The sequence below is a fragment of the Notolabrus celidotus genome, chromosome 5 (assembly GCF_009762535.1).
Source record: "Notolabrus celidotus isolate fNotCel1 chromosome 5, fNotCel1.pri, whole genome shotgun sequence".
NCBI classification, from domain to species: Eukaryota; Metazoa; Chordata; class Actinopteri; order Labriformes; family Labridae; genus Notolabrus; species Notolabrus celidotus.
Window position 1 is genome coordinate 17,940,417 of NC_048276.1, and position 22,605 is coordinate 17,963,021.

The 22,605-nt window shown below is 39.3% G+C and overlaps 1 protein-coding gene across 1 annotated transcript; it reads left to right on the forward strand.

Annotated features, from left to right (window-relative positions):
- Positions 1–2,003: 2,003 nt before the first annotated feature.
- LOC117813048 (potassium channel subfamily K member 4) lies at positions 2,004–21,874 on the forward strand. The gene is made up of 8 exons (XM_034684109.1): positions 2,004–2,115; positions 10,932–11,061; positions 12,248–12,524; positions 17,690–17,804; positions 17,930–18,090; positions 18,184–18,370; positions 20,512–20,654; positions 20,772–21,874. Coding segments are annotated over exons 1-8 (1,647 nt in total). The 5' UTR covers positions 2,004–2,114; the 3' UTR covers positions 21,405–21,874.
- Positions 21,875–22,605: the final 731 nt, after the last annotated feature.

Consider the following 22,605-nt stretch of genomic DNA (forward strand, 5'->3'; position numbering starts at 1 on the left):
CTGACATCTTCTTTCCCTCTCTTCCCCTCCGTCTTCCTTTACGCCCTCTTTAGTTATGCTGACTTCCTCTCTCGGTTTAAAAGCTTTTCAGTACCAGGAGGGATTAGATTAAAGTGTAAAGTGGATTTCTTGTTAAAACGATCAGAGGTGTAACAGTGTAGGCTACTGGAGCTTCTTATATTCCTAGACTTTAGAATAATGTGTTAAAAGACCTTCACAGCCTCATGGTGTTTTCATTTATGTTAGGATGGTTTGATCCATACAGAGTTTGTCAGTGATGTACACACATAAAAAATACTGTCATTTAAAGTCTGATGGTGAACAACAAATAAAGGTTGGAAAGTTATGCATAAGCCAGACTTGGGAAAAGTTATGCCGATGTGAAACTATCATAGACTGTATAAAATATGGACGTAGTATCTGTGACGTCACCCATCTGTTCCTGAAGCGCTGTTCTGAGGCCAATCGTCGGTGGCAGCCATATTGCTGCTGTCGAGCGATTGTGATGTATAGAGGCGGGCTTTGAGCCTCCTCGCCAACAGCTCCAGTGTTCCCGCCTGTCAATCAAGTCAGCTGTGCCTCTCATTGGAAGACTCGTAATCTCAATATCTTCGAAATTGCCAAGCTAGAAAAAAAAAAATCACTCCTACAGTGTGTGCTGATCGAGAAATGAGCTATCCAGACTACACTCGTCTTTTGTACCAGGCTGTAAACATGTTTCTTTCTGCTGTAAAGATCGTCTTTTTCCCATTCATGTGTATGTGACATCTGGTACTCCTGGCTCCTCGATGAACTGCAGTTTTTAACACTTCCGCATTGGACTCATATTTTTAGACCGGAGGTTGCCGCTTGGAAACTATGCCCAACCTTTGAAGGGGCTACAACCCTTCTGGGTAATTTTTCTACCAAAAAAAAATCTCCTGTATTATATTTGCTCTTGTGTTTATGTGAAGAACATGGAATTGAACAGTTTTTAACATTAAAAGTTTAACCCAGTTTATGCCACTGTCTCTTGTGGTCAGTGGAGGGTTCTCACTTATCTGTATTCTAACAGGTTCCATAAATACTGCATTGTGGGACCCAAAACGTGTAGTGTTACTTTATTGTTCCAACATTATCATTATTAATATTAAATTCAAAATATTTTGATTCTTGTATTGATTTTTCAGAGTAAAGCTTATGGGAAAATATTGTAGTCTTAGCTACAAAAGCTAACTAGCTAGTTGACTGACCTGCTGCTTAACCAGAGATGTGTGATTGGCTGAAACTTGAAGGGGCGGGACTTATTTAGTGTCAGACATAAAAACATAAAATCAAATATGAAAAAAGAAAACGTGAAAGACAATTTTCATAATTTTATAAGATAAGCTCAAATAAAACTTTTGATATACAACAATAATTGACTATGATAGTTGTGTCAATGTTTTTTAAAAAGCTCCTGGTTAAATAATATAATTCAGTCTATTAATTTGTGAGTTATTCATAAATATTGAACCCTTTGTGGCTGTATCCTGATTTAAATCTTAATGATGGTGTTTGTTTTCAGTAATAAAAGAAAAGCATTAGCTTCACACAATAATACTTTTAAATAAAGGAAAAGCATTTTTATGCTCTCATTTTATCTCAACCAGGACTTTCTTTGTGCTTCGGCCCCACAAATAAAAAGATGTATTTTCTGACATTTTTACTGCATGTTTAAAGTGCATCTTCTGTTAAATGAGCGAAAGTTGCAGACGTTTGCTAACCAATCAATTTCCAGTCCAAGAAATCTCTGCATCATCAAAAAGTGGAAGCAAGAGGCCTTAATTGAAAATAAAGTGCACATATTAGCAGTGTAGTCCTCCTCCCCCTCACATTTCTGCCTGTCCCTACTTCCTCCCTCTCTTTTGTTTACCACCTGCCTTCAATCGTAATTGTGAGCATGTTTATCATCAGGTCAATCAATCGGAGCACGTTATTTAAGCTTAACTCCTTCTCTGATCTCTTTCCAAAATCTGTCCATTGTCTTCGTTCACTGGCTGGACTTAAATTAACTTATCTTCAACTTGTTTGCCAACAAAACCCCTTAAATTTAAAGGACACCTGGAACTGAAGCCAAGGATCGACCTACAAGAAGTAAGGATGTTACGCTTTTATGAATCTCTTTGCATGAGTGACCAAAAGTTGAATGATTTCAAGGTTTAACAAATGAGAGGCCTCCTGTGAAGACAATCCCAGGCAGGAATGTCCATGGTTGTTTGCAGAGGTATTAAAGAGATCAAATTATAACCATATCTTAGATCAGCATTACTTACAGGGGACACTTTGGAGTCATGTATGTATATCTGAGTGTTTTTAACTATTCAATAATGAAAAAGAGTCAGAAGAGTTTTCCTGACTGTGCCATACCTCAGAGGTTTTGTCTTTTCTGCATACATCCTCTCAACAACTCTGACCACTGCAATCCTCAGAATAAATATTCCTCATTTGCCTTAACCTTCCTCTTGCTGCATTGTATCATGATTTAAACATTCGGAGCACCGAGACCTCAGTTTCACTGCAGTTGGACTCTGTTCAGGGAGGGAGACAGCAGCTCTCTCACGGATTGAATTGAAGACGCTAAATGTATTTAACAGTTTATTTGGTAAGTGCATAAAATAAATCCAATTCTGCTGCTCAGCAAGTAAAGATCGGGTGCAAAGCATTTTCAGGAACAGATGGAGGAGGAAGTCTTGAGGTCTCTCACTCTAGATGCATCTAAATATGTTACATCATAAAGTGATTATATAGATCATCACCAAAGCATCATACAGAATCTGACTATGGCGGTGCTATGATGCTGAAACATACTCCTGTGTTGTTTCTTAGACTCAAAAATGACAGAGTAATGTACCTTTCTCCCACTGATACACAAGCATCATTTACAGGCTGAGGCACAGCTAACTGAACAGCATGGAAACAAATCTACAATGTATCATAAACCTTTGCACCACAGCTCTAATGTAAGCAAAGTATATTAATATTTCCATGAGAAAGGAACAGTTCCAAATCTGTACCAGGCCACATAACTTAATCGGTTTTTATTTACATGGTATCAGTGTTAGAAAATCTCATTGATCCATACATGCCGAAAGCCAATCCCTCTTTTTCCCATAAAGATTGACTATAATGTGCTCAGGAGGCGTTTCATCCAATCATCAGATTAGATGAGATGTGATAGATCGGGAAATCATAAGAGCAAATTGCTATGAGTTGACTACAGCTGTTGTTGTCTTCCCTGTTGCTTTAAGTAAGGAATATGTTAAAAACTTTAATGCTAAATCAAAGAAGAAGAAGAAAATCTGAAACTCTTTCATTGGAATAAATACTCAGATTTTCCAGTTTTGTTGAATTTCGGCCAAAGATTTATGACATATCTCAATTTAAAGATGCTAACATCAATTCCAACAGCCTTTGCTATGTTTAACCTACACAGTATGCAAGATACATTATAGTTATTGGGTTAAGAAATGTATTAAAGGCAACTTGTATGGCGGTCTCTGCTCTCTAAACCTTGGTCCCATGTTGTAGGCCTACTTTGGGGCAATAGTTCTTTAAACCTTAGTTTTTATTTCTAAAAAATTTTAACCTCCTTTAAAAAACTGAGTTTAATGAAGTTTCGTAACTAATTTTCCTTTCTTTCTTTCTTGATTTTAGATTTAAAAATATTTTATGTTTCCATGCTTATGTTTGTTTAATGTCACTTTAAATTGGATATTTTCTGACAAGGTATGGCGTTATGGAATTAACCTGATTTTGGATCTACAATTAAATGTTGGGCATACAGGCACCCTGCAGCGTTGTCAAGAGGTCTGAGCCAGCTTCGGGCTGCGACTCGACACGGAAAAGATTCAATGTGTGAGTCTTAATCCAGAAGAAGTTCTGAGATTAATTGAATAATTTAAGATCACAAGATCAGTTGTGATTCTGTGTTCGGTGGGACATTAAGACTGCAAGTTACGACTTCAGAGCAGCGAAGGGGGCTGATTATTTATAATAATCCCTCATAATTTAAATAAATAACAAGACCCAACACTATTTACAATGTACGTTAAGTTACATAAGTACACAGAGAGAGAGTAGATCAAACATAACTGGCCGCATAAAAAATGTAAATGTTGGAAGTGTTAGCTGTGTGTTTTTGTTGATTGTTCCTGTTCTGTTTTTTTTTTAACTCTGTAAAGCACTTTGAATTGCTCTTGTATTAAGGCATAAAATAGCCCTAAAATAAACAAACAAACAAAAAAAAAAACTGTTTTAAAATGACCAAAGACCATGCAGCTAACCGTCATGGAAGTAATAAATAGGGACATAAATAGAAAGTAGCATGATGCCAGCATGGTGCAATGTGATACAGCCATTCTTCTGGCTTCTCAAACACACTCCACTCTAGTGATGACAATCAACAATCTCAGCTTTCAAACCAGACAGTTGTAACATTATATCTGCGTTAAAATCTATTTAGTACAACTGCAGAGTGCTCTGTGGTCGATGACATGACTGTCTGCTGTTACAGATGTTTGACAGCTTCAAAAAGACTCAAGAGAGAGTTGCAGTGAGACGGCAGAAAAGCCACACACTCTCATCACTCAGTCGTGCTCAACATCCCCCATTAACCACCACAACATGAAGGGATCTCTCCGTCTGCTGAACCAGGAACAAGCACGAACAGACAAACAGCACAAGTTCAATCAGACCACTTTCTCTGAACAGCAACAGTCTCCTTTAGCACAGGTTTCTCATGTTTTACTCGACTTTCTCTTACTTCTCTCCTCAAATTTATCTCTCGGAATAACAAACCCACACTCCGGTGCCACTTTCCTTTCAGCTAAATATATTTCAGTGCTGTTTCTGTCAGCGGTGGCTGCCAACGTAGTGAGCCAGGGTAATATATCAGGCCAAAGGGATGAGCTGAGTTATTGTTCAGAGAGAAACTTGGACCTGAACTTGGAGGTGGTACAAATAACAGAACAAGGTCACTTTGAGAGGAGTAAACATGATGTACATAAAGTAATCATTTATATTCACCATGTCTGAGCCTGTGGGTCATGATGATACTTTCCACTCCTTATTAACCCTGGAACACTATCCCTAAAATAAGTAACACCATCACTAACGCTGTGTTTTTTACCTGATATAATATACACAATAAAAAGTTATCATCAAAATATATCAAAATATGACAAAACATGACAAATTAGAGTAGCATTTTATTATTTTAAACTGTGCCGCCATGTCTAACAAAATGAAAAATATGTATCATGGGGGGACCCTATAAAAATGCTCAAAAATTACTGAAAAATTTGGAATTCGGGTCCAAAAAATCCTAAAACAAAAACTTTTAAAACTGAAAACTTGGTGTTCGGTCCAGTGGTGGTTCTGGGGAGGGGCCAACAGGGGCCAGTGCCCCTGTAAAAATGAACCTGCCCCCCCCCTGTGGCCCCCCCCTCCACACCAATCAAATATTATACAATAAAAAAAGCTTCGGTATCGCGCCGATGTTACAGGTGGAACACATGCGTGTGGCACTTGGTTCCAGTCCCATAGAGCGCTTAGGGACTCATGTTGAGTGTAAACAGCTGCTGTCAGTCTGCATTTTGATATAGTACACAGTAGTATATATTTCTAGTATATAGGGATGCACTGATGTTTTGCCAGTTTGTTCTCAGCCGGTCCTCGTCCTTCTCAGTCTCGTATGTCAGGGTTGAATGTGTCCCTCTGACAACACCCTTGGCCTCAGCCTGGCCCCCCCAGTAAAATTGGTCTAGAACCGCCACTGGTTCAGTCCACCCATTCCTGGGACATTTGAGACGTCCCTGGTGAAGGCGCAGTCTCCTAGACACACAAACAGCTTCAGGAGAGAGAAACAAAAAAGGATGAAAATCACCCGAACACGTGCCTGTAGGAAAAAGCGGGTTTTGGAGTAGGGAAACACCCACGCCTTCAAAGACGATGTTGAAGCTACCCAGGGACCCATGACACTTAGACAAAAAAATCCTGTAAATGTGTTTGCTCGGGTGAAAATCACCTGGTGATAGTGTTCTAGGGTTAAGATGCATTCTGCAGAATGTAGATGTCAATGATTGTTTGAGTGATATTGACTGATAAGTCAAAGTCTTGGTGCTGACATTAGAGTCATTTTATGATTGATTATAGGGATCAGTGCATTAGGTGATTATACACATTCATTTGATGAAGGTCTCCCAGTATCTAAATGCTGTCTCCGTTTTTCTTTAAATGCTAGTTTCGCTGAGTAACAGACTGATGGATCTGATCTCCTCAGACAGTGAGAGTTGGCTCTGGGTGCACTACAGTGAAGCTCCTGCTTGGCTTTGTAATCTAAGATATCTGGCTGTACTGTTTGTCAGATCGGCATGTTCAAAGAAGCTCTCTAAGTTGTTCATATGATTGCAGTAATATGACAGTAAATCCTACAAATATCCTCAGTGAAAATATTCACTTTTTGAATTATCACTTTAACATTTTGAAAATTTTACAGCAGATTTTTGTGGTGCAGATGGTTTTGTTACAGGAGAAAACTTGTCTCTTCTTTTGCAATCTTGGAACCACTTGGTCATCATCTGATGACATCATCGCCTCTACAAGCATTGGTCAACACATTGGTGACTCGCTGCAGTATAGGTCATACAGCCCGCCTCCTCAATTATAACAGATGGAACATGGGTCAAACTAGAAAGTTGAATTACACACAAAACAACTTTTCCTCTAACACGCTTTCTGTCTAAGGAGTTAGTTCATATCATGCTGATTTATGTCCAAGTGTTCATTTTATGTGCAATATCTACTGTAGGCAGTATTTTGGTTTCACTTTTTTATTTACAATGGGAAGAGATGGAGGCGTGCTGTCCATATTATTATACACTCTGGCTGTTTCCGAAACCGCCTACTATACTAGCAGTACGTACTGAATTGGCCAAAATTCAGTATGTGTGGTGCCAAAACAAACAACCAAAAAGCATGCCATGGACATCTTCATGAAAAAGCCTGAGCCCTGCTAGCCCTACTGGTTTTGCAGCCTGTGTCTTGAAGCAAGTTTGCTTCGAGACATCTATGTCAGTTACCAGTTACCAAAGCATTTCCCCTGGGTGCAGAAGGTGCCCAACCTTTATGTGAACCAGGTTTGTGTAAGAGTCAGGACTTCAATTTGGCTAAAAGTGCATGACAACTGTTGTCTTTGAGTATAAACACATGACAAGTACATGCCTTGTTTTGATGTGCCACTATTTGCCCTGTTGAGTTACGGTGTTACAGTTGATCTGAAACCAAATCCCTATTATTATTTTAGTAATCACATTTCTTTCAATCTTTTTATGAAGTGATATTTTTGGGCATATTCATCTTTATTGATAGTTCAGATGAAGAAAGGAAAAAAACGTGGGGAGCAGAGAGTGGGGGAAGACCAAGCGGCAACCTCCGGTTTAAAAGTATGAGTCCAATGCGGAAGTGTTAAAAACTGCAGTTCATCGAGAATCCGCTTGAGGCTGGCCCCGGAAGTACCGGAAGTCACATACACATGAATTGGAAAAAGCTGATCTTTACAGCAGAAATAAACATGTTTACAGCCTGGTACAAAAGACAAGTGTAGTAGCTCATTTCTCAATGTGCTCTCAATGTGAGGGGGGTGAATTTTTTTCTAAAGCGGTATTTTCGAAGCTATTGAGATTACGAGTCTTCCAATGAGAGGCACAGCTGACTGCAGGAACACTGTAGCTGTTGGCTAGGAGGCTCAAAGCCTGCCTCTTTAGGTCACACTGGCTCCACAGCAGCAATATGACTGCCGCCGGCGATTGGCCTCAAAACAGCGCTTCAGAAACAGATGGATGACGTCACGGATACTACGTCCATATTTTATACAGTCTATGGGGAAGACATGCAGCAAATGGTAGTGGCCGAAAGTCAAACCAGCGGCCACTGTGACGAGGACTACAGCCTCTTTACATGGGGTGCACTTAAACCATTAGGTCAACCTGAGCCCTATTTCTATCTTTTTGTAACATTGCTTTTATTTGGTTTTATTGCAAAACATTTCAGTAATGTTAAATTTCCGTTTAGCATTTCAAACGTGACTACTGCCATCTTTTGGCATAGTAGGTTGCTACAAATTACAGTGAAAAAACAAGATACTTCCAAACACATGATTATTGGTAAATTTGGTAAATTAAAGTATAAGAAGTATATTAAATTTAGCTTGCGTACAAATATCATAAAAACTACAGTAGTTTGTCAACCCCTTTTTTTTATCCTTCCTTTAATTTTAATTTTATTTCCCTGTAATTTTATATGGCCTGTAATTTGGAGTCTTTTTTGCTTGTGTCAGCAATGACTTGACATGACTTTATTCAAGGCTAACTTTTATATGACTATAGATGAGTATTTGAGGAAATGTATAAGCTAAAATCCTACTTAAGGATATATCACAAGTCATGAAGTCCACTGATTGTATTCCTCTTATATGGATTTGATTGAAATATGTAGAAATACAATAAAATTCTGACATCAGCAACATAATCTGTAGTACATATGTCCTGATCTGACCGGTACATGAGTGAAAGGAACAGAGTTCGATTTGGTCTCTTGGATCTGTCAACGAAACCTTATCCCTTAAACTTACATGCACACACACACACACACACACACACACACACACACACACACACACACACACACACACACACACACACACACACACACACACACTGCAGCCAGCAGCAGTTCTGTCAGGCAGCTAGTGAGAAAGGAGGGTTGTGGAGATCAGGGTGGCTGAGCTGGCCTCGCTCTGCAGAGTCTGCAGTGATACACCAATCAGACCACTGGGAATGTCATTACATTCATCACAGGGAGTAATTGAACTCAAGTGTGACCGCAGGAAATACTGCTGAACGATGCACATGTTGACATTAAAACACTTATTCACTAGGTAGGAAAAAGATACATGTGTGTACAAATACACACAAATAAAATAAAGCAGCACATGTGTTAGACTAAAAAAATTATCTTATTCTAGTATAAAAACCTGTTCTGGAATCTGAACAACTAAGAAATATGAAAAACCTTCTCCACCACCATCATCATCATCATCATCACCTTCTTCCCCTGCCGCTCCCTCTCTTTCTGTCTTTCTTCAATTCTCTCTCTCACTCCGCATAAAGTCACTTTGATGATCTCTTTCTCTTGTGTGTGCTCAGCAGTAGCCTCCCTCCTCACCCTCATTCAGACACACACCCATGCATACTCACACACAAACACACACACCCACACAGACACACTTCTTGCTTGCGGCTGCATGAACTCATGAAACACTCTGCATGAGGCGACTGCTCCTCTGGACTCTTATGATCCTTCATTTTTGAGGTAAGGCTGCATGCGCGTTTGTTCACTAACGTATATCTCTTGGACCCAGAGGGACTCTAAGTGGTGATAAAACTGGATCACTATGGTTCGGGCTTGGCTGCAGTAGCAGTATTGATACTTAATGCAGGCCATATTACAATTTCCCTTTGTCTAGTGGATTATTATCTATCTGGCGTTATGTGCTACAGTCTGAGGTAGGTTTACAATAGATTAACTGCATATTAGATGAGCAGTGTGATGGATCTTATTTGTTTTGTCCTAATAGACGTCTGTGGCTCTGAAAGCACACTCAGACATTCTTGCTATCTGTTTATATATGCATGAATAAAACCTGGTGTTACAAATTGAATTCCCTTCTTGAGGAAATTCATGAACGATAAGCGCATCCCTACTGGATTTGTTGTGTCTTTTTTCTGTACAAAAGCATGAAGTATATGCAAGCAAGCTTTTAAAGTTACCTAAAGCAAATCTATAATCTATAATCATGACTTTTTGCATGTATTGCTGAATACTGGCTGCAGAATATTCAATCTAGTGAGTGGATGGTCAATTTGTGTTTCCCAGCAGCTGTAAAAGTGTTTGAGGAGTGAGTGTATATTTTGCTGTCACTGTGTGACAGTTTATTGCTCTAATTTTGGATCAGGACCAGCTGATCTGCTGAGTTCAGAGCTGCAGTCACCAAACTTTAAGAGATGGGAGCTTTTTTAATCTTTTTTTCCTCACTCTGGCCAGTCCTGGTCCAGTGATGCAGAGAGATGAATTTAAACTGGCAGAGCCTCTTCTCTTAAATGATAAAATCCCCCCCCTCTTAAATCATTCACCAAATTCTTGGGGCCAAAGGGAGCGTCTGACACATCCGTCAGTTACTCAACTCAAGTCATTTCACAAGGTCAAGATGCATCAGAGTGCAGTTTGAGGTTTAGAGCAAAACACCTATGGATTTAGCTGAAGTAATAACACCAAACCAGGTCTGCCTGGCACAACTCGTCTGAGGGGTTCGGCTCCTGTAACTTTTTACAAAAAGATCTTTGAAATCCATGTTTTCATTTGGACTCTTTACCTTTTTCACAGGACATACATCTTCTTCTGCAATGAGGTATCTCCCTTTTTTTCGTCCAAGTTTAACACTCTTGTGGGTGGAATTCCAAAGTTTATCACCTGTCAACGATATGTAGAAATAATGTATTACGATCAAGACAAAAAACAACAGGTGGCTTTGGTTCAACAACAAGACTGACTCTGTGTGACACTGCCATGCCTGAACGCTTCATGTTGTTGTTGTCTTCATCACTGTCAGCTGTTATTTTTGTAGGGAAGGTGACTTTTTATTGTACTTATCTAATAAATTGTTGGGAACGCTCTGAAGTCTGGTTTGCTGAAGAGAATACTATTACTTCTTTATTAAAATCATAACTGTTTTTCTTCTTAGGAGTTTGTTTGTTCAAATTGAGCTCTTTACAACAAAACAGGCCTCTGTGCTAATGTGCATCATCCTTTCTAATATAAACCAAAAAATATGATGTCTCTCTGTCTTCCTATAGTGCCCCCTCCCTCAGAGTGTGAGGCGGACGGCCTCCCCAGTGGTTACGGGTCCAGGGATTCGATCCTAAAGCCTGGGGAGAAGAGGGTCTGGAAGAGAGCAAGGCGTGGGCAGCTACAGGCGATCAGCAGGTAAAATCAACTGTTATCGATTCATCTGTACTCATGACCAGTGGTGGACAAAGTACACGTCTTCATTACTTAAGTCAAAGTATAGATACTCAAGGTCAAATAATACTCCAATACAAGTGAAAGTTGTTCTGTCAAATTATTACTTGAGTTAAAGTACTGAAGTACTTGCTTTTAAAAATACTTAAGTATTCAAAGTACTTCTTAAAACATCTCAAAACGTTGTATTTTCCCAAAGCATGAGTGCAGTCTTGAAACATGACATTCTGTTACATTATGTTTATCTAGAAAACATTATTTGAAATCTCTAAAAACTACACCATGGAATAAAAATAGCGACAAAGTTACTCCAAGCACAGACAAGTTTGAAATGTTCATCTGGAATGAAACAAACTTTACGTAGCTTAACATGCTTTCTCAGGTTGGACAGGGAATTTTTGTATGTTTGGGCAGAGTGGGAAACAGGGACAACATTTCAAAGAAATGTTTCATTCTTCATTTCAAAACCCTCTAACACGGGCTGAAGATATGACCATGGGTGTTCAGGTGGAGAATTATAGCCATCATTACCACCTCTAAATGAACGGCCTTATCTGAGTGAAATTTGCTCTGTGTTTGCTCCACGTTCAACCGTGGAGACGTACGATATACAGGTACGACTAAACCTCTGAGACAAACAGAACTACACAAACATATTTTACTGTCTTTGGGATCAGATTTCAGAAAAGAGAAGGAAATTCATGAGCTGATTTCAAAGCAAAAGTAGTGAGTAACTAGAGCATTGATGGAAATGTAGTGGAGTCAAAAGTACAATAATTGTCTTCTGAATGTAGTGGAGGAAAAGTTATAAGTATCCTCAAAAAATAATAATCAAGTAAAGTACAGATACTCAAAAAATTTACTTAAGTACTGTACTCAAGTTAATTTACTCTGTTACTGTCCACCACTGCTCATGACACATTAAAAGGTGCTCCTGCAGTCACACCTGCTCACAGTGTCAGGCCAGTTGATTGGTGTTTGATCTGGTATGTTGCATTAAAAGTGTGGCAGCAGTGTGGTGAGTCCACTTAATGCCTCGTGTACAGTCAACAGCCTATCTGCAGTGGGCGTGTGTGTGCAGCCCGGAATTGTTTTCAGTCTCTGTGGTCAGAGAAAAACCCTTGTGTTTGTGTGGCTTCTGATGTTTCAGCTGCAGCAGCTGGGATCTCAGTCCCACCAGCACTGAGGCAGGCAAAGGGAAGCAGCAGCCTGTGTTTGGACTAGGCGGAGGTGCATCCATGCGTTGCTCCACTTTGCTCGGCATCCTCACCGGGGTGCTTCTGTACCTGGTGCTGGGAGCAGTGGTGTTTCGTGCCCTGGAGACTCCACGTGAGATGGGCAAGCACATGCAGCTCCAGGACACACGCCAGGAGTTTTTGATGAACTTCACCTGCGTCGACCCTGAAAATCTACAGAAACTTATAGAGGTATGACAGAGCTTCTCTTACTTGGAGCATATCATCTCCTACTTTTTATTTTAAATATGTGATATAAAAAAGGATCGCTCAACAGTGATATCTCTTTAAGACAGCAACTCTCCCCCACTCTTCCTTTATTCTTACGTGGGCGGGGTATCATGGTGTGTGTGCATCCACTTGTGCCTATATGGGCTTGAGCATATTTGTGACACACCAAAATTATTTAGTTGCAATTTCCTGTTTCTTAAAACAGTGGCACTTAAATATTTTGGGTTTGACACCCTTCCAAGTAAAGCAATAATTGTTTGTGATGCCAAGTCACAGGTTAGGTCATTGCCATAAGTTATGAGCTATTTATGAGACCTTCCCTGTCAGGAGGGAAAATAGAATCCATATAGTATATAGCAAAGATAATCTTTTTATGAATGGGAACACCTGCTAAGTGCATGAAACACCACTTTTGAGAAACAATAATGTTGCAAAATGTTCCTCCTTTTATTTCAATTTAAATGTCTATTTTGCTAGATGACTTCCCAGGCTTAAATAAAGCAACTTTCTAGTTACTTTCTCAAAAGTTAAAATGTCACAATATTTATGTGTGAAGTTGCAAATAGAAGATTTTTTAAAAATATTTCCTTTGATTTTGCAGATGCAGTTTTTCTGCTCAACACATAACAAGGTGTCCTTCAAATAGACTCAGCGTTTAAAGTCTTAAGTTGCGGTAGATCTTTAAAAATGTTGCCAATAGTTTGTCAGATAACTGTGTCACTTTTTTAATCCATTAAAGAACTTATTAGACTTTGACTAAACAACTTATCATATTAAATCATTTGTGATACACTCATCAGATTTTTTTACAGTTTTTGGCTCTGTAGTGAAGCTATTTGTGACTTTGATGAGCCAGACTGTGGTCCAGACAGCAGGTGTTTTTATGTAAGGATGGGTCAGCTTTACAGTGTGTGTGTGTGTGTGTGTGTGTGTGTGTGTGTGTGTGTGTGTGTGTGTGTGTGTGTGTGTGTGTGTGTGTGTGTGTGTGTGTGTGTGTGTGTGTGTGTGTGTTTGCATGAAAACTGAAAACTGATCCATGCGTAAATTGAGCGAGTTACGAGCTGGAATGATCTCAGTGCAGTGATGATGAGATGTTTGTTCTCGCTCCAGAATGAAACTTGTAAAATACAGTTTTAGCTTGCAAAGTTATATAGACATGTTGGCTGACATTTACTAAGAGGTTAAATGAGGACTGAGGGATACAGCAGGAGTAAACAGTGTTGTCCTTAATTTGAAGAGGACATATTTTGTAGTGAGATGATAAAAAAAAAAAAAAACAGGTTAGTGAGTAAATACAAAGACTCAAAGGAAGAAACGGCACATTCTAAAGTAGGACTTTTCATTACAGAGGTGTTGTCACCATAGACTGTATAAAATATAGACATAGTATACGTGACGTCACCCATCTGTTCGTGAGCGCTGTTTTGAAGCCAATCGATGGTGGCAGCCATATTGGAAATGCGGAACTCAACCAGGCAGAGTGTGACGTAAAGGGGCGGAGTTTGAGCCTCCTAGCCAACAGCTATGTGTTCTCGACCGTGAGTCAAGTCAGTCATGTCCTTATTTGGGCAAAACCTCATCAATCTCAACTATTCACAGATTCTGCATCAAAAATGAAAAATAAATGACTAAATGACTCAAAGTTTTTGGTATCAGATAGGTCTGGTTTCTGTGCAGTCAGAGTATAAATGTTCACTAAGGTTTCAGTACGTTTTGACTGAAGGAAAACCATCCTTGTGGAGAGCAAATTATATAGAACCAAATACAATCCAAGAACCTAATGGCTATTATCTAAAGAAAATATCCCTTTAGCTAACATCCACTCTTAGATGCTGTTTCTGTACTCGATCCCAGTTGTTAAATCTGAAGTTACCAGTCTGATTGTGAATGAGTTTGTTCTAGAATTCCCTGATCGCTAAGTGCTGGCTACACTGTCACGCCAAGGGGCTAAACTGATATTGAGCATAGCCGATATGTTCTGAGATTACCACCACATACTGTAGAAAACACAAATGTAGACTCACCCATTGTTTTCTGAAGAGGCTTTATGAATCTCATAGATGGCGGTTATCATATTAGAAATGCTGACAAACATCTATAACGCACCCACCTGTCAAATCATTCTCAACTGTGATATTAAGAGGGGATGGGTTATACCAACATATCCCCGTACAGTTGTCCAAATGGCTGAAATAAGCAAATAATGTTTAATACTACTGGAAAATGAAGATTTGAACATGGGCTCTAACAAAGTTTCCTCTGCTTTTGGAGTCAGCTTTTAGTGGACACTGAAGAAACTGCAGTATTTTGCAGTTAGCAGTGGCTTCAGTTTTCCACACCAGATGCTGCGGCTCAATAGACTTGCATTGGAAAAAATGCCCATCCAAAGACAAGAAAAAAAAAAACGTATTTCAAGGTACTTTTACCGTGAAATAAGCAAAAAAATCTGCCAATAGAACAAGTGAAATTTTTCTTCGTAAGATTTCTTGAAATAAGACGGAATATTTAGAAATCTGTGATCTTAAAATTAGCAGGGAAAACTTATTTTAAGCAATATTTTACCAGTATTTTAAAGCTTAGTGTCTCAGAATAAGACAGGAATGCTAACAGTTAGTATTTATTCACCCAAAAAAATATTTTTGCACTGATAAATTTCATGTCAACTTCTTCATTTGAGATATATTCACCTTAATATGAGTTGTATTATAGCGGCACTTCTCTAGGTTTAAGACCACCTTGAACTTGAAATAAGATTACAAAGTTATCTGATTTAGAAGAAACAGTGCCTGAAAACACATCCTTAAAAAAACAACTTTTCTTTCTTTGTTTCATTCTTTGTATCTTTCTTTCTTTTATCAATTGAGCTGTTATCTGATAGATTGTCCAATAAAATGCATTACTTAAATCAAGTAAAGGGTTTGTCTTAAATCAAGATTATCTGTCTTGTACAAATAAGATCTCAGCTTGAAAAATGTATGAAATGTAAAATAAACCTTGTTTCTTCTAAATTACAACTCAAAACAAGATAATTTCAAGATTGTTTGACTTAACAAGATATTTAAGATGTCTTAAAACAAGTCTTTCTATCTTGCTCAAATGTTACTTGTTAAGTAAATTGATCTTAAATCAAGTTGGATAAGGCATTTTAACTAAAAATGAGACAACTAAGATTTTGAGTTTTTTCAGTGTATGAGATTGTTTGCCCTGCCCTTATTGTCTCACCTGTGTCTGATTATTCTCACCTCCCTAATGTATTCAGTCTTTGTAATAAACATTAACTTCAAAGTTTTTTTTCGTAAACAAGAGAATCCAGATATTATTCGTCCATATATAAATCATTTATATAAAAACACAAAAGTGCAAAGCACACAGTGATATTATAAGGTACTGTCAGAAATTACAGTAGAAATCTAAAGGACCGATTAGATAAGCTTGCATTATAGCACAGTTGTATGTATAAAGATTTTTAAAAAACAGAACCGGTATGATGACAACTTACATCAGAACTCCAGTCATCTTTTTCATGATTGAAGCAGGCAGCTGTTCGAGAGCCATGCTTCAGATGTTCTGTTTTACAAGCAGCATTGTGGGTCAGGTTTCACTGAACCGATGTCAGCTGATGTTTCAACAGGTCCTCAACCCCCCCCTTCCTTGACCATATGACCAACCATGATCATATTTAATCCAGTTGAGAAGTAAAAATGTATCTTATTTTTACATACCAAACCATGAAGCAACAACACTGAAGCCTCATCATCCAAGATCTTTACATTCGATACTTTAATGCAGTTCCACCTGGAGAAAAAGCAATGAAATTCCCTCTCTAGCTTCATTGAAAACAAAACAAGTTCAGAATTTGCAATTTTTTTTCTGCTTTAAAGTGATCAAAGTTTAGACAATATATAGACAAGGCATATTTGTAAGGTACACTAAATGTATTTTCTTATAAATACTGCTATAAAGGTAAATACAAAATACAAAACTTTTAAAATACCGCATAAATAATAAGATGATTTTTAACAAAGATGTAAAAAGTGCAGCACAATTCATCCCCCCAATTGTAAATCAAATCCACCAACCAAGTTACAAAACATTCAGAGTGTTAATGTGGAAACGTAAAGTAAAAATAGGGATGGACACATGCAGCAGCATTATTCCACCAGACACAGTCCTGCCTCTGTTATCATACATTTATCATCCAATTCATTAGAGTTGATAATATCTGCAGAGACCACATCCAGTCTTCACTTCATCTGCTGCAAATTCAGAGTTAACAAATGGCTTCAAGTACCCAAAGAAACAAAAGAGATAATTGGATCAGAGGATTTGATTTTTAGTGCTGGCAGCAGTTTGTTTCACTTAGGACGGAATGAGTCGTCACCTCATTGTTGCAGACTGCATGAGCTGATACAATGACGATGCAGTTTGCACTGTACCAAAGCTCTACTTTGAGTTATGAGGTAATGAAGAGAGTGATTTTAAAATAAAGTGTTAAAGTGAAAGGTTCATTTATCTTTACTGATCTTTGTGTGAGCTTTTGCTAAGTGCTTCTAACTTCATCAATCCAGCATCTGTTTCTTTGCTGTCCGGGGCATAGATACTCTCAGGGATGGCCAGGGCTCTTAAAAGCTGAACAACCACCCCAGGTGCTACCTCAACTATGAAAATCAAGTATGGTTAAATATATGCCTTGTCAGAGGCGAAACTTGTGCTAGAATTAGCTGTGCGGACTGTGTTCCATTTTAATTTTTAATTCCTGTAACCACTTAGGATGAGGTGTCAAACCAGATGACTGAAGAAGAAACCTTATCTTTATCATTCTACAGCAAATAGTCACTGTCACAAAGGATACACTGACTGTTAAAAGAGGGCTGCATAATATTAACATAAAAACACTACTTACGCCAGTGCACAGGGGGCACTCAGAATCAACACAAACAGACTGTTCCTCGCAGTGTAATGTAATTGAAAGTAGATATAAAAAGTGGTGACAACGGGTAAATAGATATTATTTATTTCTATATATATACCATGCCTAATGTTGCGTCCCAGTTTGGCCACCCCAGTCCAAAAGTCTGACATGCCCCTGTTTACTGTGAAATCAACTCATCTCTGTATGTTCACAGGGACTGGTGGATGCAATGGGTGCAGGTGTGGATCCCAACAGTAACAACACCTTTGTCAGCTCATGGGATCTGGCCAGTGCCTTTTTCTTCTCAGGAACTATCATCACAACCATTGGTGGGTGAAGAGTTGAACTGTTAAGGCCACCAAGAGGAGATCCTGGTTGAATATTTGTGATCAGAACTGTGAAGACAAACCTATTTCATCTACTGCTCTTTGACCTCTGACTCTCACATGTCCAGGTTTTGGAAACATCTCCCCAAAGACAGAAGGTGGCCAGCTGTTCTGTATTTTCTACGCCCTGGTGGGAATCCCAATGTTTGGTTTCCTGCTGGCTGGAGTCGGTGACCATCTGGGTACTGGACTGAGGAAAGCTGTTCTGAAAATAGAGACTCTCTTCCGGGTCAGATCCTAAACAAACCTCTCAATGTCTCCTTTGCTTGCATTGTAAACATACTGAGCTCTATACGACTCTGTTTTTCCCTCTTTTTGACAGAAATGGAAAGTAAGTCCAACCATAGTGCGAGTGATCTCAGCTGTCCTGTCCATCCTGCTGGGCTGCCTGCTATTCGTTGCAGTGCCTATCCTGGTTTTCCAGGAGGTGGAGCAGTGGAGTCTGCTGGAGTCCGCCTACTTTGTAGTTATCACCCTGACAACAGTTGGGTTTGGAGACTATGTTGCAGGTATTTGAAAGCTAATCAACCAATTGCATCTTCTTCTTTTTTTTAAATTATACTCAGACAGTGTAGAGGGAGAGAGAGAGAGGGTGAAAACAGCAGGGTCCCCATTCTCAGGGACAAATGAGCAATTGCACTAGGCCTCAAATTACAGGGGCTCTAATGGCCATAGTTAAATCATGATCCTCGGATTCAAAACATGGAAGTTAAGTACCAATGACTAGAAAATGAATATTAAAACACTCTAAATATAATGTAACTATATTTACTAAAATTCTTGTGTTGTCAAGGTAACGTGGGAATGTTATTTATTATCACATCAAACACTGAAACAGAGGGAGTTTAAGTGAAGTGAGAGGTGAGGTTGTTTTAGCACTGTTACTAACTACTACTGTAATGTTGTCCTGTTTATTCAAGAACATTGAATCCTTAAAAACTGATCAGTAAAATACCTGAAATTCTGATTTTTTTTTTATGTTTAATCATCATATAAAAGTGACTAAATGTCAAATGTAATGCAATAGAGGGACCCCAAGAATGGTTGATTGACAGGAAGTAGTAACAGAAAATATAAATATTTAAAGCCCCTGTGAGGAACTTAAGGTTTGTGCTGATTTTGGTGCCCTCCTGTGGACACAGTTATTTCTTTGCTGATCTCTTCCTGTTCATGTGTTGCTAAACAGTGGCTGTTACTATACCGCCTACTATACTAGCAGTACGTACTGATTTGGCCAAAATTCAGTATGTAGTAAGCAGTATGTGAAAAAGAGCAAAATCTGCAGTATGTGAAAAACTCCCCAAAACTCCCCGGATGTCAACTGATTCAGGAAAATTTCTCAGTATGCATCAGACCAGTCTGCCTCACGTGCTGTTTCCCACAATGCACAGCGCTCGTCCGCTTTTTCTTTTTTATTCTTATTTGATATTTGGGTAACTCAGTTTTTAGGGGCTGTGAAAATTATATAATTACAAATAAACTACTTCTTACCTATTTAAATCATGAGTGATGCTAAAGAAGCAGTTTCTCTATCAGCTTGGCTGTTGTTTACTTCCGCTTTCCTAAACCGGGAGTCCAGTGACGTCTGGCCCAGCGTACTCCAACACAGATACAACAGAACAGTCATACTACATACAAAATTAAAACGCAGTATGTAATACGCAGTACCTACTAAATACTACTTTCGTAGGTAGTATGTAGCAGGCCGTTTCGAAAACAGCCAGTGTATCTTGATGAGAAATCTCATCCTGTTTTCTTAACTTCTTACTCACTGTTAATATTTGCTGTAGACAATGTAAAAAAAAAGGCTCTTCTGTCTGTGGGCTTTAATCCCCACACCTGACACCTACCTGGTGGCAGCAGCAACAAGCACTACAAGTAACTAGAAATGTTCAATCTTGTCCACGATGACCTTTGATTTTGTGGCTCACACAGGGGCATGAGTATGGATTTTCAGTCTGTTTTATATCCACCTTAAAAATTCTTTAAGTAGAGTTCAAATACCTCAAAGTTTTACTCAAACAGTACTAGTGTAAAAGTAATATTAACAGTTTGTGTGTATGTGTGGGGGGGGCGGCTTTATTTCACTGAATCCACCTCGGCACAGTCTGAATGGACAGAGGAGAGGAGAATTTATTTTGACCTGAGTTCTTGTCAAGCTGTACTCATGCTAACCAGAGGTGCAAAGCATAAGCTTGGGATGTCTCTTCGGTGCATTGCATTCAATGTGTCCATCAAAAGGCCTGCAGTATCTCTACAACAGAGGGCTTTTTGTCATCACTTTGCATGCTTTAATATACACAGATAAAATACCCAAGTGTATAATTTGTTAACATGTGACTTGCACTTGCTTTAAATTCTTTCTTTTCTTTGTTGAATGTATTTATCTCTACTTGAGTTGCACGTACAATTTAATTAGTCCCCATCAATATAATTGTCAGTTGTAATGCATTAAGTTCACTTAGTGCAGACATTTTTCATTTACCTCATAAATGATTCAGGGTTTTTGTCTGGTCTGAGGTGAATTATTGATGATGTCATCTGATAAAAGTATCTCCTGTTGTAAATGTTTATTTACTCCACAGAAGAGAATAGATGTGTGTATGAATGTGTTGCTGTTACTTAATGCTACTCTGTGTTTCATGTCAAGGGGATTCTGGGAATGAGGGCAGTGACCACTGGTACAAGCCTCTGGTGTGGTTTTGGATCTTACTGGGCCTCGCCTACTTTGCATCAGTCCTTACAATGATTGGAAACTGGCTTCGGGTTTTATCCAAGAAGACAAGGGCTGAGGTGCTTCTTCTTCTGCTTCTTCTTTAACATTATCATCTTCCCCTTCTTCACTCTTCCATTATGTGTAGTCTCTACCACTTCCTGTCCATTATCTCTGCTTTCATACCTTCCTCTTAGATGGAGGAACTTCGAGCCCACGCCACAGACTGGACCCAAAACATCCAGAATATGTCAGTGGATTTCCGCATCCCAGGAAAAATGGATGACCCCTTCAAGCGCCGCCGGAAAAAGCGCCGTCACGGCCCTCGCAACCATGGTCACAGTGTGTCAGCTAACGGCGCCCCTGAAGAAAACCAAGAGCAGCACGAGAATCAATCAGAGTCTGGATCTTCCTCTGCCTCCTCCTCTTCTAATGAGTCGGAGTCTGAATCCGAAACAGACTCTCAGGCCACGCAGACGGAGCAAGTTCCTGAAGAGAAAATCCCAGAGCCTGTAAAGGAGGAGATTCTTCCAGAGCCTCACCTGTCTCAGCCGTTGGACTACTTTGGAGAGAACCTCGCGTTTATCGACGAGTCTTCAGATACTCAGAGTGCTAAAGTACATTTGGATCCTATGTTGGATTCAACAGAGTCCAAATCTAGATCTGTTCAACCCAAGAGGAGACGCCATAGGAGACCAGTACCACAAAGAAGCCCCAGAGTCAACCGCTTAAACCAGGAGAAGAGGGAGTCCAATGGAAACCCAAAACCAGTCCCAGATCCACCACTGAAGCCTCAAGCAGATCACAGAATATCCACTGCACAAGTATAGACTTTAGAGAAATGCAACGGGTTCATAACCTGACAGAGGAGTTCAAAATGTTGCAAGTGTTTTGTGTATCAGTTGAGCTTTATTCCAAACATTTAAAATGCTGCAGAAGCCTTAGCTACATGTGGTTTGCATCGAATGATCTCAGCATGCAAGTGTGTATGCCTTAAAGCTGATGAAGTGATTTTTATGCCAATGTTCCCCTTACTTTCTGGGGAGTTACTGCTCTCTACTGGACCAGATCAGAAATGCACTACACCTCTCTGAACATGGGGGAGCTGCCTTTTACTACTAGCCTTGTAGTCATGTTGTAGAGAGGTTACTCTGGTCTGAGTCAGTCACTTTTAAATCCTGCCAACAATAAACAGGTACTAAACCGGCTCACATTTTTGGTATGAGAAAAACGTTTTTTAAACACTTTGAGCAACCATAGCACTTGCATTTTGACTGCGAAATGAAGTACTCCTACTGTAATGCAGAAACATAATAAAAGTGTTTTTAAATAATGCAGCACTTTGTCTTGCAGGTATGTTATAACTTTACAGTTATTTAAAGACTCCGGGAAACATGATAACACACTAACTGTGGAGCAAACCGGATGTTTATCATAACTTGTTGCATAAGCTGTATGATGATGACCTTGATACACTGAGCATGACACATCCTCAGTTTTTGTTACAAGAGAAACATTTCTGACAAAGCAGGAGCTGAGCACATCAAAGCTGAATCCAAATGTAGATTTCTACAGAGCACCTTAAGTCAAGCAAGGGGGTGATGTTCATCTTGTGCACACAAAGGCCATAAATACACATTCATGTACAAACAGGATGCCATGAACATGCACTGACAGGGAGACGTCAGAGTGAGGGTGCTGCACATGGACAGGCACTTTGAGTAATAGGCGTTTCGATGCCTTGCTCAAGTGGATCTCAGAAGTGCCCAGGAGGTGAACTAGCACCTCTCAACTACCAGCCCGATTTCCAAACTTTGGAACTTCAATATGTGAGGTTCCAATTTCTGAGCCAAGTCCTTATAGACTGAGCTACTGCTGCCCCATACCCCACTCATGTAGCATTTGTGTGTTGTCTCTTGTGCTGTGTGATAAACATGGCATAAACACTAATTTTGGCTCCCACCACAACACTGTCTATTCTGATAACAATGGAAGGATGTGAGGCCACTCAGCCACTTTTGGTGTAGAAGT

Bases quoted from the DNA above. Each gene is read 5' to 3' on its own strand.
- LOC117813048 (XM_034684109.1), top strand. The intron at 11,062-12,247 runs GTAAAATCAACT...CTGATGTTTCAG, and splicing joins CAGCTACAGGCGATCAGCAG to CTGCAGCAGCTGGGATCTCA. The intron at 17,805-17,929 runs GTGGGTGAAGAG...TCACATGTCCAG, and splicing joins AACTATCATCACAACCATTG to GTTTTGGAAACATCTCCCCA.